This window comes from Sylvia atricapilla, chromosome 8, assembly GCF_009819655.1.
Source record: "Sylvia atricapilla isolate bSylAtr1 chromosome 8, bSylAtr1.pri, whole genome shotgun sequence".
In the NCBI taxonomy this organism is placed as follows: domain Eukaryota; kingdom Metazoa; phylum Chordata; class Aves; order Passeriformes; family Sylviidae; genus Sylvia; species Sylvia atricapilla.
Genome location: NC_089147.1, coordinates 18,853,374 through 18,870,788, shown reverse-complemented (window position 1 = coordinate 18,870,788; position 17,415 = coordinate 18,853,374). Strand labels below are relative to the sequence as shown.

General features: G+C 40.1%; 2 protein-coding genes across 6 annotated transcripts in view; one reads left to right on the top strand and one right to left on the bottom strand.

Moving 5' to 3' along the window:
* Window positions 1-17,415, top strand: part of LOC136364217 (broad substrate specificity ATP-binding cassette transporter ABCG2-like) — a 249,788-nt gene that overhangs the window by 142,406 nt on the left and 89,967 nt on the right. The gene's annotated exons all lie outside the window — the stretch shown is intronic.
* The window catches only part of MARCHF8 (membrane associated ring-CH-type finger 8), an 87,891-nt gene that overhangs the window by 51,594 nt on the left and 18,882 nt on the right, over window positions 1-17,415 (bottom strand). For all 5 annotated transcript variants that reach the window (XM_066323923.1, XM_066323924.1, XM_066323922.1 and 2 more), the window contains one exon: window positions 14,431-14,609. In XM_066323923.1, coding sequence (XP_066180020.1) covers window positions 14,431-14,526 — 96 coding nt within the window. In that variant the 5' untranslated portion in view covers window positions 14,527-14,609. The remainder of the gene's footprint in view (window positions 1-14,430; window positions 14,610-17,415) is intronic.

The window sequence follows — 17,415 nt, the reverse complement described above, 5'->3', positions numbered from 1 at the left end:
CAGAACGAGTGGCCCACAGTACTGCCCCCATGACACCAGGTGTTATGTGTAAGTTTCTGGGAGAAGCAAACCAGAACATAAACAGATGAGCATGACAATAATTAAACATTTTATTTTTGCAGACCATTCTCTCTACTGCATATTCAACTTAAAATATAATGTGAGAAATAAAGCCTATCTGCCTTCTAAAAAGGGTGCTTCACAGGGATTTAATTTTTAAAAAAGTGTTTTCCTAACTTTTTAAAGGATAATGTGCTCAACTGGTTTTTTAATCCATCCGTTCATTTGAAATCACGAGATTTGCAGTAAAAAACCTGCTTGTCCATTTATAGACACCCACTCCTACACAAAACCTGCAATTTCTATGTATCAGAGCTTCAGTAAAAAAACCCACATTGGAAACAAGAATATTGCAAGGCTAAAGCCATGTGGCAAACAACTCCAAAGTGACTTGCCTTCACAGATTTTTTAATTTGACTATCAAGAGTTAACATATTTGAGTCTTGCATCCCAAAATAAAGCAAGTTTTTTTTCTCAAATACTGAATATTTTCAAATACTGCAATCTAACCAATATGTTAAGTATCATGTTTGTGAAGTTAAAAAGAGCAGTTTAAAAATTAAAGGCATTCAGCCGAACAGCTTTGCATTTAATTTAATATGAGCAACATTTTGTAGCATTCTCCTGCATGCCTGAACAATCACGTTGCCAGTGTGAAAGGAAGAGATGCAGGAAAGGCCTCACCACAGCAAGAACAGTGCTTAGCAAAATCATCTTTTATTCATGTGCACTTATTAGGTGAAACTTGAAATAATGTGTGTGGAGTAAACTCATAGACATATCACTTCATTACATGCTTATGCTAGGGGCCAAGCTGAATCATTTTGGTTAAGCATTTAGCTACTGGCTGACCAGTTAATTTTACAGTCAAATTTGGTACAGTCTATTTAGTTTCTCCCATTTTTAAATAACTGCAACCTCCTGGGGAAATTCTCTACTAGACCATCTGCTCATTTCCAATAAATCCTCCTTTCAGACCTTACACAAATTTCTGAGCTGCCAATCAGAACTTCTTTGATGTCTTGGGTGAACAAAACCCCAACTATTCTGAATTAAAACCTGCAGTACAAAGAGATTAGTTATCCCCTGATCAGTAAAATAACAGCAGCAAAGCAGGTCATTTCTTCATTTCTCTTCAGCACACCTCAATCAGCAGATACACTCTTAGTGGATGAGCATTTACGGTCCTTCCCTGGCCACAGGACAGTCACAAGCCAGGGGCAATTCACTTCACATTTTCCGTTTGTTATTCTCTCTGGAGTTTCTGCAGGTCCAAGCACCTTGTTTACTATCATCTCAGTTGATACTGCCTGGGAACAGCTGATGAATGTTTTCCAGGTCTAAGCTCAAAGGAGGGTTGAGGGAAGGGACAACCAACTTGAACGGCAAAAAGTGTAATGGAGAAAGAAGGCATAAGGAGATGTAAAATATCAGGCAGTGTTTCCTGTCTCTGCATTCCCATAATCATGCTTGTGCAAGCACTGCTCTGCTCTTCTCTGACTTGTGAAACACAGCAGGCTTTGCAGATCCACTGATTCACCAGATTTTTTCCAAACAAACAAGGCTGAAGGGAGTTTCAGCAAACAGGGACACTCCGAACAAGCCAATGGACTTTGATCTGGCAGATGTTTCTCCAAGTGCTTGTGAATTTAACAATAGAAAAAACTAGTGAAGATTTTATAGCCATTTTTAATTAAATTAGCGCCACTGTCCAAAATGTACCAAGTGTTAAATTCCAGAGCCACTCTTCTAGCCCATGCTTCAATAGAAAAGGCAGAAAGACAGCAGTACCTGTTGGCAGCAGTTGAGTTTTGTTGATGCCTGTGTCTAACTCATATACTGCCACAGTCAATTCACAATACTGCAATGCAATTAAGAGCTGCTTACCCAAGTACTGTGGGTGTTAATAATGCAACTATAAAACAAGAGTGGGGTATAACAGTAGGACCTGAAGAATTTTTTAAAAAAGTACTAAAAGACTGACTACAGAAAAAATACAAAACCCACCAAAACCCCAAACCCACAAAAAGCAATTCAAACTATCAAAAACTGGATGGTTGACCATGAAATGAAATGGCCAAGCAAGTAAGGAGCATATGGAGCTTAGTAATGCTTTTATTTCCCCTCACATCTAGATTTTTGGCTCTTGGTTTTACTCTTTGGCCTCATAAAATGAGTTCAGACCAGTGGACTGTACACAAGCTCTCCCCAACAAAAACTGCACAGGCAGGAACTAGTTAAGTCACTTTCATAAACATTTGAGAAGTCATTAGGAGAAAAAAGTAAAAGCCAGAACTTTGCTATAAAGAGGAACTGTATGAGTTTCATCAAAAGTTTCTCAAAAAAAAACCCACCCCAAAACAATGGGGAAAAAAGAGCCACCCAAGAAAGCCTCACCCCAAAAAGCAACCCATCAGATGGAAAAATCACAACAGCTAAAACCTACCAAAACAGGCAAGAAGAATTTGTCAGAAGAAATACAACAGGCATAAGGTCAAGGCTCTGCGTTAAACACCCCAGAAAAATTCTGGTTATAAACCAGAACATTAGACTTAAGTTATTTCTGTCCTGATGATTGAAAGCCAGCAGGGCTATAAAAACAGGTTGATCTCATCCGCCTTCCTTCACTCTGCAATCCAGAGACTTGGGTGTGCCTCAGGTTTACTACTGGTAGGCAGAGAGAAGTCAGTGTTAAAAAAGGACTTTAAAAGAGTACTTCTTGTGTTCCAGTTGGGTACCCCTCCATCATTCTTGGGACAGATGGCATGGGAGCACTAGAGCCTGCCACTGAGTTCCTGGTGGGATATACGTGAGCAGTGAGACCACAGGAAACATTTTCATGAAGAGGATAAACCATGAGAGTACATTTCAGAGGGGGCAAGAGGAAACATACCTGGCTTTTACTGGATGAGGTGCCAAGGGATGGCACTTTTAAAGTAGTTCCTTTAAATAAGCAGCTGTAGCACCAGAGGTGGAGAGAGGTCAAAGAGAAGCCTTTAAGGAATTGCTGGGCTATAGTAGTTATTATTTATTTTCTAGATGTTTACAGGTGGGCTTCTGGGACAAAGGTAGGACTTAAACTAACCAAGCCACTAAAATATTCAGACCTAGATGTCAGAACTCTTGAAGCAAATACTTGGATCTCGAGATCTGTCACAATCTGTACATACAATCTATATGATTTCTGATCCCTCCTGAGGGCAGCATGAGGATTCCTGGCAGTTTGGAAGCATGAGGGCTGGACAGAGGCTGAAACTGGCAATGATTTCAGGAGATAAGCAGCTGCCACCAGTCATGCTCAGCAGGGGGACTGGGTGGACTGGGGACAGTTCAAAAGGCTCATAAATCTAGGAACAACAGCAGCGCTCTTTGTTGTATCTACATTCAAGAAGAAAAAGAGGTTTATAAATGATAAGGAGAAAAACCCCAGCATTAAACACTCTGGCGTAAACATGATACAGCTGGAACTGAAGCTCAGAGGGAACAACACAGCCCAGACATACAGGTTGTCTTCTCTTTCTCCCCACCTGCATTCATGGGAAAGGTTCAGTTTCCCAAGGAAACTACAAGCTCCTATACACTTCAGTCAGTTCACTCTAGTAACCATTAAAATGCATCTTTCAGAATGGCATTAGTTATTCAGGCTCCAAAACACACAGAACAAACACTGTAAATGAAACTCTCATACCTGGGCACATTACCCACTCTTGAAATTCTCCCCACTAACTCTTGCAGAAGAAATAACCCTTAAAGCAGTTGTGCTCAGGATGTGATTGGGAGGAAGTGCTGCCTTATTGCAAACATGCTCAGCCCATCTGTTGGGTGGGGCTTCTTTGCCAGTCTGTTGTCTCCTATTAACATTTTCCAAAAGGTCTGTTTTAGCTCAGCAGAACTCCCACCTTTACTATGTCTGATATAGCGGAGTGTTTGCTTCTATTTCCCTTCTCAAATGTTTCCATCTAAAAATGGAACAAATGATACTGATATAAAACATGTTCAGTGGTGAAGATCTGACTGATGACAGATTTGATGTTGGCCTTATCAAATGAAGACATCACTTCTGTTTCTACAAGTCTGGTGCTAACGCAGACATCAGTCAATATTTTCAATAATAATATGGAAATTAATTTAAAAAAACAACATTGGAAACTCTCTGCCAGTTTTATTTACAGGTGACACAAAGCTTAGCAGGCTTATGAGGCTTACAGACACTTCACAGATACAGAGCATGTGAAATTGATTTGGAGAAAAAACCCCACAGTACTAAAACTGCCTTTTATTTTCACTGAAGAGACACAGGCTGTGATTGCAAATTATATGGGTTTCAGCAAGTACAGCAGAGGATTAGATGTAGAAAGCTGTAGAGAAGTGACAAGTGGAAATGAGAACCTGAATGGGGTTTGAGGACAGGATCAATGCCATTCACCCCTGCACGACAGCAAGCAGTTTTCAGTTTTCCCATGGAACTGCCCAGGTAGCATTGGAGAACTGAGGGTAGACAAAAACTGGAAAGCCACTGAAATCCTACCAGCAAAAGCAGCACAGCTTGCCTTGGAATTAAGACACTTGCTTTTCCAGTGTCCTAACCTTTACTTTCAAACAGGACAAGAGAGGCCCCAAAAGGATATCCTTCCATCCCTCATTCCCCCTGCCCCATTTACAATGCTGAAGGAAACAGCCTGTTGGGTGACATTCCAGAATTTTATCTGTAAGTTTTTAGATAAAGTGAATGACCTCACTTGTTTTCAACACGCAGGTCCAAACACAATTTAAGAGCTTGTTTCAATTAGTCAAGAAAGAGCCGCCAGCAACTAGCCATGGTTTCTGTGCAGTGTGATGGTGGCTGGCAGGGAAACAAACTACAAACACAGAAGCTTTACCCTTCATCTTCAAATCAAGGTTGGAAGCTAAAGAGCCACTTCCAAATACCATGAATAACAGGTTCAACGTACAGGGGTAGCTACATGCAGTATAACACACGTAATTCCAAGTCAGATGTGGCCACCCCTGCTGGTCTTCGGTGTCACAAACCTCACAGGTATCCTTAAAATAAAACAAGTCATTTTCAACCACAATGATGGGAAAAGGTTTTGAGGATGGGAGGCACTACTTTTATGTTGACTCCAGCTAGGAATTAGGACAATCAGCCCTCTATTACCAGTAATTATAAATTACTAAAAATTATATATATAGATATATGCACACACAGGTATGTATGTTCTGATTTGCATATTAAAACCATACAGAATAGGTGTTTTTTTAAAAAAAACTTTAATCTGTACCTCCACCATGCCTGTTCCCTTTCTGCATGAACTTCATCACTATATAGTGATACAGAATTTTTGCTTGCTGATTTAGAGCAATTATAAGCCAAATAGTCAAGTTTTTCTTATATATCACAAAAGAGAACCAGCTCAGTCCTATTCCCAGCTGTAAGAGAGAAGGTATCTTCTCTTAGATGAAGCACAAATTAATTAAGCACTGGCAGTACACAGTGGTCCTAACTTGCTAATGTTCCCATGAAGTACCCTAGTGCTTCCCCTGTCCCTACTTTACTTAAAACAGCTATGGTTTAAATTTAGAGGCACGCGGTTGCTGTGCTTCACTTTTCCCAAATATCTCAACTGTGGAGCATGAAAACAAACTCCTCTATTTAGGGGTCAGTACCACAAATCTGCCTGTGGATGTTTCAGTAACTCCAGTGTCTCAGCCAAAGAGGACGTCACATTCCAGTATTTCATGCGGAACGAAGCTGCTTAACTGTTTTCAAGTTAACCAGCTCAGAGAAATTAAGATGCAAAAATTAGCAAATGTTTCACTTCATTACATACAAGGCTACCTTGCAATCTTTACCCAAATAACATGCTTTCAGCCATCTGATTAACAGTAAACATGCCTAAGAATACTGGAGGGAAGCCAAGCCCAAACAACTATTTCCTATTCTCTGGGATCAATCAAAAGTTTTCACTGTTATGCACAAAAACTGAAGCAAGAAAGTATCACAGAAACCACTGGCTGAGGTAAATACACGTTGTTTCAACCTGAGCAACCCATTAATCACCTCCTCTTGCATCTAATGCTTGGGAATATTACTAGAAATAAGCAGGCAGAAGATTGCCAGGAAAAACTTTACAACTGGCATGGGGTTTGTTCATCTAGTCATAGCTAGTTAAAACCCTTCTGATTTTGCAATTTTCTCTTCAGGAAAAGCTATCAATGTGTTACAAGGCTGCTCCTTCACCAGTCTACAGGAAAAATGAGTCAATTGATTAGGTGATATTCAAAACCACCAAGATCAGCATCTTTTAAACTTCTAAAATACCTTTTTTAGGCTACTCTCTCTAAATTCTAGGAAAAGGATAATCTCATACCTCTTTTAAGAATTTGATGCCAATCCATAATCATCACATATTACGTACAATACACTTAACTAATGAAGACAACTACCCACTAGAGAGTGAATTTGACTGCAGAGTTAAAAAAAACAAAACACCTGGACAGACTTTTTAGAAAAAAACAGCCATAAATACTTCTATGTCTGCAAGACCTACTGCAATGATTTTCCAAGGTGTAAGTACCAAAGAATAGCAAATACAATTATCCTTCAAGGCAGTGAGGCCCACCGGAAATCAGTGACTCCAAATCCAGCTTTGATATAGACTTCAGTATGTTATACAAAAAATATAGATGTATGCACCATTTCATTATTTGAAGATCTCTGAAAAACCTAACCATAAGAAGCAAGGCTATTACTTAAAATATTCTAATGTAAAAAATACACCAAGAGTTGCTTCTACACTCATAGAATCAGAGAATATGAATATCTGTGCTAAACACACCCACTTTCAGTTACCCTGAAAGATGCACAATGTGTGTGCAAAGCGGCTGGTGACAGAGCCCCAGACTCCTGCCTCCAGGAGCACCAGAAATGCTGCACGCTTGAAAACCATGGTGGAAACATGCAGTGCTCACTTAGCACAGGGGTGAAGTCGAATGCTGCAGACTCAGGGACAACCCTCTTCCCTGACACTAACAACTACCTGCAGTCCAGGTGCACATGGAATTAGATGAGGTCTACATTCAAGCAAATGAAAAAACTATTAACAGGCCATTTTTACTCATTTTCATCAACATCAAAGTAGTGTTTTACAGGAAGAGAGGACTGAGCTGTAAATAAATGTAAACCTTGACAAACAGGTGATTCCGCTCCTTCCTTTCTTTTTGAAATTTCATTATTGACTGCTAAAAAATTAAATTCTGAATTTCACCCACTGACCTCACATAATATATATACAGGCTTGCTCAGTAATAAAAGTATGCTTTGACTTGTCGCTGTCATGCAAAAATCACCATAAAAAATTTCTTAAAACAGGAACTATGCCTTCTGCCAGAGAGAAACATGTTTAGTAGCAGATGAGAGACCATCACTTCTGGGACCAAGAGAAACTAAATGAATCCCAAAGGTGGATTTTGTTTCTATGTGTGAGGACTACTGACTCAGAAGGCTATACTCCTAAGAGCTTAGATTTCAGCAAAACAGGGAGGAGCAATTTCTGAAGAACAACTTCCCCTACCCCTGTCAAGAATTATTCACACATGGCATAAAAGCCAAGTGGAATTAGTTAAGTTCAAGGTGAAAATCAAAGCCTATTTATAATTTTGCTGAAGTTTTAACTGTAAACCACTGCGGTGCAGAGTTTAAGGGGAATCAGCAACTTAAAACTAGACACAGTTTTAAAACTCCTTGAAGGTTCAAGCACATTAAGGGTACTACACCATGCCTCCCTGGCAGAATTGTTAGTCATTGTGCTTCTTTTAAAACAACCCAAAACACCCGAAAAAACAATCCAAAACCCAATCTACTTTATTTCACAATGTAAAGAATCATATCGGTCTGAAAGATCAAATCAACAAAGTAATTCATTATGCATGAGGCAAAACATGCATATCAATGCATGAGGCAAAACATCCTACAAGAGGAAAAAAAATCTGTATTTCTGGGGTGTCTCATTTACAGAAATTACATTTAATAAACAATGAACACAGGTATTTATATGCACATATACATCACTGGGATCATGACTAACACACATGTCCCATTAGAAAGCAAACAAACACGCATGCTTCTGCCAGGGAACAAAAAAAAATATAAACTCCAAAGTTGTGAGCTCACATCCAGGGCTCCCTTTATGGAATGTTGTTGCACATTAACATACACCAGAAACATTAACAGACCTGCAAAACACCAAAGTGTACATGACTATCATGTAATTAAACAGCATCAGCACTTCTCTTAGAATACAGCACTTTTTTTGAAGAATGACTCTCAGCTTATTTAAGTGAGCTGCTAATAAAAGCCAAACAGATTCTGTTAATATCAGAGAGGTGGTTTAAAATTCAGGTTAATGCAACAGCTAGAGATCGTAACCATTAACTCTAAGTTTCTTGTCTTGAGACATCAAAGTAAGGAGCTCACATGCAGTAAACAAACTCAAACCAGAGACTGTAAACAAATGAGTGATTATAAGCAAACTGCAAAATCTGAAACTGAAGAAGCTTCTTCTCTGAAGAAATACTACCTAAAACTCTGCTGCTGTATCAACTGCTGTTAGTTTTCGTAATGTTTACTGGATTTTTAAAAGAATGAGTTTTCTCCCCATTTCCCTCAAAACCCTTTCAGAAACCACTTCCCACACTTTGCCTTTTGTAATTCATCCCCACTCAGCAGCCATCTGCTCCTTTCCTCACACACACATGCTGTACACATTCCAAAACAAACACAATGCTGAATCAAACAGCGTGATCTGACTTTTTTGTTAGGACTGCTCAAGCAGGAGCAGCTCCCTCCCGTCCCATCCCTTCCCTCCCACTTCCTGCCTCCTCTCTTACCCCCTTCACTGGGGTTTCCTGGGAAGCAGCATGTGCTACCTTCCAAGAGTAGGGCTCCAGAGGACCAGCTTCTCATCCTGCACTCAAGCAGAAGTGCAGGCAAGTTACAACATTTTGCACATTCACCATGACTGAGATGGAGCAATATTGACCTTTAAGTGGAAGACCCCTCTGCTCCCCACATACCCCATGCCCACCACGTTCTGCAGCAGAGCTTTGGGCCATCTTCACAAGCATCTGCATATTGGGACTCTGGCAAAGTGGCCATCTCAAAGGACTAGTGACAAAGGCTTCCAGCTTCTCAGCTTTTATCCATACACCTGAAGTCATTTACAAGTCTAGGTAGCAGCGCCAGCCCTCTTTCACAGATGGGAGTCAGGATAGCACAAGAACCCAAAGGATTTGCCCAATACCATCTAGCAGGTAAGACAAAAACAAATCCCAAATTACAGACATGGCTTAATTCAGGCCTTGCTCCACTCTGTGCTTCTTGATAGTTTTCCAGATACCACACCAAAGGCAAGGTAAGCACACTCTTGCCAGGAATACATGGGACAGTAGAAGAAAGCCTTTAAGCTGGCAAGGGGCAGGAAGAGTGGAAAGTGTAACTTTTTCTGAGAAATGCTTTATGATCCATTGAAAAACACATCAAATGAAAACCAGGATTTGAATTGTCAGGAAAGGTTTTTACAATTCCCACCAACTCTGAGTCTATGGCTACAGTACAGCAGGAGAAGTACATTCTGTTTCTCACAGAAGGGAGAAAAAATACTCAGACAAAAATCCTTCCATAGTTAGCCAGTTTCTATACAAAGCAAACTTCAAAAAGGAAAAATGCCAACCCCTGTGTTAATATATGATATAGCTACACATAAACACACAAATTGCAGTACAAAAAAAATAAGAGGTAAAATTCTGAAAGGATTTAGAGCCTGGCTGCTTAATGAATGATTTAGTTTATTAGGCAAGCAAAACCAAATACACACACAGAGCTTTACAAAGCCTGAGTATTTGGACCAAGTTCAGCCACTCAGAGACCTCATTCATAGCTCAAAGTCCAAAAAGTGAATGGAAAAAGTCACAGAGTGCTTCTGTACCAGCTCTCTAAGTGTCACTCTATATTCAACAAGGAAGCACACACCTTTACCTTGAGAATACTGATCTGTGACTACAAACTCTTGCAAATGCATCAATTGCCCTTTTTTTTTTTCTCAAGTCCTGCTTTTCCAGTAAGAATTTGAATCAATAGGCCACAGTGCCTTTCCTGTTAGAGCATGCAAGGAGATCATTACAAAAGCAGAAGAACTTTATGAAGACGCATCACACTGTGCTTCTCTCACCATAGTTTCATCCAGACAAATTAAGCACTCAGTATCTTCCAGGTGACAGCTTTGAGAAGTACCTGATTGTCAGGGACAATCACAGCATCTCTGCCGAGCTTGTAGCAGCCAGTAAGACTACACAGCACTTAGAAAACAAGAGAATTGAGCAGAAGGGAGTTTCAGTGGATCAACTGGAATCAGCAAGTTTAAATCTGATGACAATTGATCTGCCCCTGTCACAAATACTGTGTGATCTTTGATGACAACTCAGTACTGATTCCCAGATTGAGGCTATTGAGAAGAAACAGTACTGTGCCCAGAAATTACTTGCACCAACATCTCATGATCTCTCATTCAGTCACTGATCCCACCCATCCCTGATCTGCTTATGAGATCTGCAGAGATCACAGCACAGGAGGCCACGGTTGGTGCACATTTTTAGAAGAGCAGTGAAAAGCTACTGCTGAGGGAGCTTCACTCACTGAGGTACCACTAACAACTTGTAGCAGACATCACTCTGCTTCAGTGAGGAAGGCAGAAAGCTCTCAAAAAGACAATGCTATAACATAACAAACCCAGAACAACACCTCAATCACATGCCAGCATTGTTTCCTTGTTTCCCATCAAACCCTGAGAGGTGTCTGCTTTTGCAGCATTAGGAAACATTGCTGCCAGCATAATGACCACCAAACAGGTGAAGGGGGGTTGTAGCTTCTCACACACAATAGACTGACTCTCCCCTAAATCAGGTAAGCATGAAGCTATTCCTAGTGAAGGGTAAGTAAGAAGCTAAGGATGGTTATTAATAGCCCTTAAAGCTATCAGTTCATCTGAGTTAAATGCAAGAGTAATAATCCCTTTATGACCTTCCTTATTTTATTGGGGAAACGGAAAAAGTTTCATTAAATACTGCTGCTAACCTCAGATTTCAACTATTTTAAATGATGAAAATTAATCTGAATCTTCCAGGCTCTGTTATGCATACTTATCATTGAGGACATAGACCAGAAATGGTAGGCAAAAGCCTTTCCTCTTAACACTTCTTCAAATGCAATAGGATTTTTGCCACAGCCTTCCACAGGTGTTGGGTCTACAATTGAATTTGCCATGAAGCATACCCAGGATATAGGTACCAACAAGCCAAAGGTCTAGTTTGAAATAGAAAAAAATTGAAAGCAAGACAAAATTTCATCTGCTAGATGACACTCTACCTTTATTCACCTTGGCTTTAGCCACAGCTTGTTAATAAAGAGGGGAGATTCGTACATGAGTCTGCTCAATCTATAAAGTGCACACCTGAAAATGCACTTGTGGTCTAAGAAACTTGGTATTACAAAGCAAACCTACATACTTATCTGTAAAATAGTACTATTGGTTTTGACTGTGGTTTGTGGTCTGATTTTGTTCAGATTGTCAAGTGGCTTTGTACAACTCAAAATATTTTAAGATCACAGTGTACACAGTTGTTGGAGTTGCTTACTGTTCCTGCACAGAAAAAGTAAGAAATTTACTATTCTTATTACATAATAAAGGTAAGGCAAGAAAATCATGAATCAAACTATGAAATTATGCACATTTTTCTCAAAAACTATTTTATGTTTTTGTAGACGTAAGAACTGCAGGCCAACCACAACATAAAGAAATAACTGTGACCATTGTCTAATGGGAACTTACACAACTGAAATATCAAAGTATTGAAGTTACACTGACTTTGTACTGAAACACCTTCTGTCTCAGTTTCCTAGTATCAATCTCTTGTAGAGATTGCCTAGGGCACAACTACCTGCAACCGCTCAGCAGATTTGCCCAACACAGCATCACGTTCAGCTGCATTGCTGCTCTTTATCCTGGAGCTCTATCTCAACAGAAAACAGACATTTTGAAACCAAAACCTGATTAAAAATATGACAAGGATAATCTAGAAATTCTTTTTCTCTTGCATCCCATCTCCCCTTTACTATATTCTTTAAATATGAGCAAAATCCAGTCCTGCCCAGTGGGTCTTGACTGCATCCAAGAGTTAACAGGGACTCTGACTATAAAGTATCCTTGAACATCCTAACTGATCCAATATGAAAATTTAATTGGATTGGCCAAAGTCAGCACATTAACAACTGGATTGCCTTCTAGCTCATTGGAAGATCCAGCATTAAAGTTTAACACCACAAGCAGGAGAGAGGAAGGGAGTATAAGAGCTAGCTCATGTGCACAGGAGCAGCCACTGTGTCAGTATAGCTGCCAGCTCACCCAGAGCTCCAGCTGTTCCAGATGTAGTTTTGGAAGAATGCTGGACACCTGGGGCTGAATGAGTACACTAATGGAGACAAAAAAGACAAGACTTGGGAAACACAAAGTGTTTCCAACTTAGCCTAATCTATTGCTTGCATGGTCCCACTTCCTCTTCAACACTGCACATATTTAAACAAGCATTCTGTTCTGTTTCTAATGTGCTACAGCTTGAAAATATAAAAGCAACCCAGCAAGGGGAACAATAATCAACATTTCAAGTAGTTATCATGAAGAAACACAGGGGATATTTGTTAACACTGAAGCCATGTGTTGGAAATGAAAAACATGTTTAGAAGGAGAGTTGGGACTCTCACTTCTGGGCCCCACTGCATGGTTAGAGGCACAAGTTTTTCTTCTGATCTGCCTCCTAAACTCCACTGCCCTAGAGCAGGTAGTAAATTCACAGCAGTGCCCTGCCTTTGACAAAGGAGCTGTTTCACTCTCAGCACATACAGTTACTACATGGGAGAGCACAAAAGGGAGGAAACAGCAGAGCCCTCTTACCTAGGGACCTGCCCAGACAGTAACTATATGCGACAGATGCGAAGTGACAGATTCCAGCAGACCCCTGAGACAAGGTGCTTTATGGATTTGCAGCATCTCCTCTATGATAGTAATTTCTTGCCTAGTTCTGGCAACCAAAGGCAGCAGTGTGCCAGGCTAATTAATTACTGATTTAAGAATGTGAGGGGCTACAATCCATTTTAAGGTGTTACTAAGGAAAAGACTCAAAAAAGCCAGTAGCAGGACAGTTTATTTCTCCTGGTGACTTTGATAGGTACAATCTTGACAGCTGTCAGGTGAGATGGGTAGTCAGGGCAAATTAACCTAACACATCAGAAATCACTCTTTTACCCTACTCAAAGTTAGTGTTGGTGAATCCTTTTCTGTAACATGACAGCACCTTTCTAGTCCCTTATGGAGAAGCTATACCCTGTCTATAATCAGCACCGCTCTAGGTCTCCTCAGAGTTAACCACTGCTGAGCAGACCACAAAGGAAGCACTGCAGCCGTACCATAATGTGAATGCTCTCCTGATGTCATTTTGTGTTAAAGCTAAAAAACCACAAAGAGGTTTCTGTGGAACTGACAGATAACATAAGATCAATGCAATACAGTGCACATTAAAGCATGATACATATTAAGGTTCTTGGGCTGGATCAGACACAGCCCAGATAAATAAGGTTGACATGTGAAGACCAGATAGTCTAGTCTTCTTCACATGCTATTACAAACTGTTAAGTAGTGAGTGTATTGACTGGGTTCTACTGGACTTATAATCAGTAGATACTACAAGTATTTTTGCATTAGGACCACAGCAAGACTTCAGATTGATTCCACTCACAGACATGCACCCAAGTTAAGAATACAAATCGTATTCCATACAACATTACAGTATGTATATATACACAGGGGTGTATATAGCCTTCCTTGTGATATTCTAGTCACTTTGAAATACAACACAGCTACTACATGCCACCAAGAGCAAAGGAAAACAGGATGCATAGCTTCATATAGGGGTTCATACTCCATATAATTTCTCTTTAACTACACCTGCAACAGCTTCTATAATAATGGTACTAGAGTCATCATCCAAATCCCTACCCACCTTGAATTCTTATGCAAAACAGATGGCTATAGCTTGCATTTTGTAGAAGTTACTCAACCACAATATCTAGAATTTTGCAGCCAGCAGCTTTAAAATAGCAAACACAAGAATAAGACAGTAATTTGGTTGCATTTGTCCTCATTAAGAGCAGCAGTAATGCAAGGAGTTGGGGCTTTAGAACAGAATCAGGTCTGATTTGGTAACTTCTATCATTTTATACTTTGATAACTTCCTGTGAAAATCAAGCATATCTGACAGTACCTGTTCCTCTTTTTCTTTGGTCTTGCTCCTGGAGACTCTGGAAGAGGTAACATCCTGAGCTGGAATGACAGAGATTTGATGCAGTGGCATGTTCATCACACCGCCTTGTTTGGTCCTATCATTTACAGGAAGGAGGCTTGAACGCAGTGCTCATTCTGTGCCATTGTAAGGCCTTGCAACTAAAAAATAAAAATATTAGATGATGTTAAAGTAGCTTGAAATGCCATAATTTCTAAACCAAAGCTATGCCATCCACTGGACCAAGACATATGCCTCATTTTCTCTGGATTTTGGTGCACTTGCTGGGTAAGAAGAGACACAGAAATTTTAAAGAACTTTAACTAGACAGGTCAGAGCACAATTAATGCAAAATGAACAAATAAATTCTCAACCAGTTCTGAGAGAAGAGCTAGAGGGCAGGGATCATGCTTGAGTTTGCTTGGATAGAGAGAAGGAGGAAGAACAGCTCTCCAAGCTGGGCATGCTACCTGGAGGTGTAGAGAACAAAGCTCATACAGGTAAGTTTCCTAAACTGCCAACCCCCCATACTGGATCAAACTGCCTCAGGAGTCATCCTAAAACAAAGTGAATGCTGTGGCTTTGGCTAAAACCAGGAAATAGCATGCACTTGGCTCTCATTATTCATATAAACCTGAACTACTGTCAGTTCAAAGATGTATCACATGAGCTGTTCCTCTCCTAAGACTATTACAAATTAATGTAATCAAAATCCCTCACTAGGGATTGTGAATTCACTGGATGGACTACACACACTTTATCCTTCTTTTACCAATATAACAGGGAAACATTACACATAGGAAAGACAGTGATAGATGTAAATTAGCCCAAATCAGCAATGCTAATCTGAAAGGCAGGCATAATTAACCACACCTTTTATTAGATTAGTGAAGTTTTATTAAATAAAAAGCTTTTTAAAACATGCAATATCATGGAGTGTTTACTTGGAATGTAACTTGCCACAAATGAGACACAATCAATTGTGTTTGAAGTACAGATTAGAAGGGAATTAACACAGCAGGGGATATATTAAACAAGGCAACTGAATGATGCACTGTTCTTCTGTTTCCCTAACATACCAACTTCTTGTTTGGCTAGTTTTGAATCTGAAAAAGCAGAAAACAGAGACTAGAAAAATGGCCTATGTATTAGATTGTTTAATAATTTGGAAGTAGTACAGCTTAGCACTTAGTACGTACCCTTAATATATGCAGCACACATCTTTTATTTAACATTTAATTGGAAGTTTAGCAGATAGAACCAGACAATTCAGGATCTTTCGTGGAATCAAAAACCTAGAAGGCTTGGCCTATTTCCACTAGGCTCCACAGGAATACTGCCATTGTGTATAATGAAAACACAATCAACTCTTTTGACTGGTTTTGATTAAAAAATAGGAAAATAGTGTTGTAAGTGCCAAGGCACTTTATATGGAGAATGATAGTTCACTATCCTCTTTTCACTGAGGGGGAAAGAATTATCAAAGGTCATAGAGCAAATCAGGAACAAAACCAAAAATGCATGCAAGGCCTGCTGCATCCCAATCACACACTCCATCTGCTGCATGATGCTGTTTGCCTGTTTGAGCACTCAGCCAAGTTCAAGAGCTTTACTGACACGTGGGCAGGATTTATATTACTCCCATAGAGGCCAAGACAGAGCATCATAAAGCATGCATGAGAGCTTTAAAAGCAACGCCTCCGTAACTTTCAGGCATCACTTACTTTAAAAGTAAAATAAATCAGTACGCATAAACTAGCAACAAGGATACTTCCTTACTGGAGGACAAATTTAAACATGAGATTTACCAGCATTATTGAATCCCAGCATAAAGAGAAAACACAGAACCTCCTCAGATCCTCCCCACACCTGCTTAGTTACATCCTCTAAAAGAGCCAAGCCAGAGGGAATATAAACATGGGCTGAGATGGGATTATCAAACCACAATTAACAAGGCAGGAAGGGAAGGTATTTTCCCAAGAAAACACAGAGAAAGGAAATCGAGAGAACATTATGCTTCAGTGAAAATATGCCAGGTAATATGTTCTGTACTGTTGCCAGTGATAACAGCAAAAGGGAAGGAGCTCTGCTCTGTGTCTCCCCTTGAAAAAGGTTCTGGGCTTGCAGGCAAGGACACGTTATGACTATAAAGAGAACAAGGAAAATTATTGGAAAACACAGTTAACCCTCTCTGATGATGGTAAACAAGTCAAACCAGTTTTTTTGCAGGTACTTCAAGGACAGCATGTGTTAGAATTCTTTGAAAGAGCTCGAACAGCAGATACAATCCAACTGCATATTCAAAGATGATGTGAAACAGCCCTCCTCTGGTAAAGAAGCCTGGCAGACGCTTTAGTAAAGCCTGTCTTTGTTCAAGGGTGGCTTAGAAAAAGCTGCCAAATAAACCCAGATGCCACTCTGTCACCATTGCATCCCCAATCTGCCGAGTCCCTAACAATGTACACAACTCAAATTCTGTCTGTATCAACCTAAAGCACTTTAACTCCACAGTACTAATTAAAGGATAAACTTACGTGAACGAACAGACCATCTGCAGTGCTGAGTACAAACAGACAAAGATGCCAGAAAAGCAATGCCACTCCAAGCCAACCACAAAGCGAGTTATGACAAGTTCCACAGGACATTTCACAGCTAATTCAAAGGTGAGGTGTTGAGCACCTGCAAAGTGTGATCCAAACGCACATCAAACTAGGGGCTTGCCAAAAGGAAGAAATGCTAAGGTAAGGAGATTGCTCCCAGACAGTCCCTTTTCTTCAGGATTCCAGTTAGATGCTTAGTCTCTAACTCACACAAAATGAGAATTCCTCTTTACTACAGCATCTCCATCCAACAACAGAGTACACTTGCCCAGGAGGTGGCAGGTAAGGGCTCAGCTTTCTCCTTCACTGTGTTTTATTTGGTTCATAACTTCCTGCAAAACTGGCTGGGGCACATGGAAATGCCAAA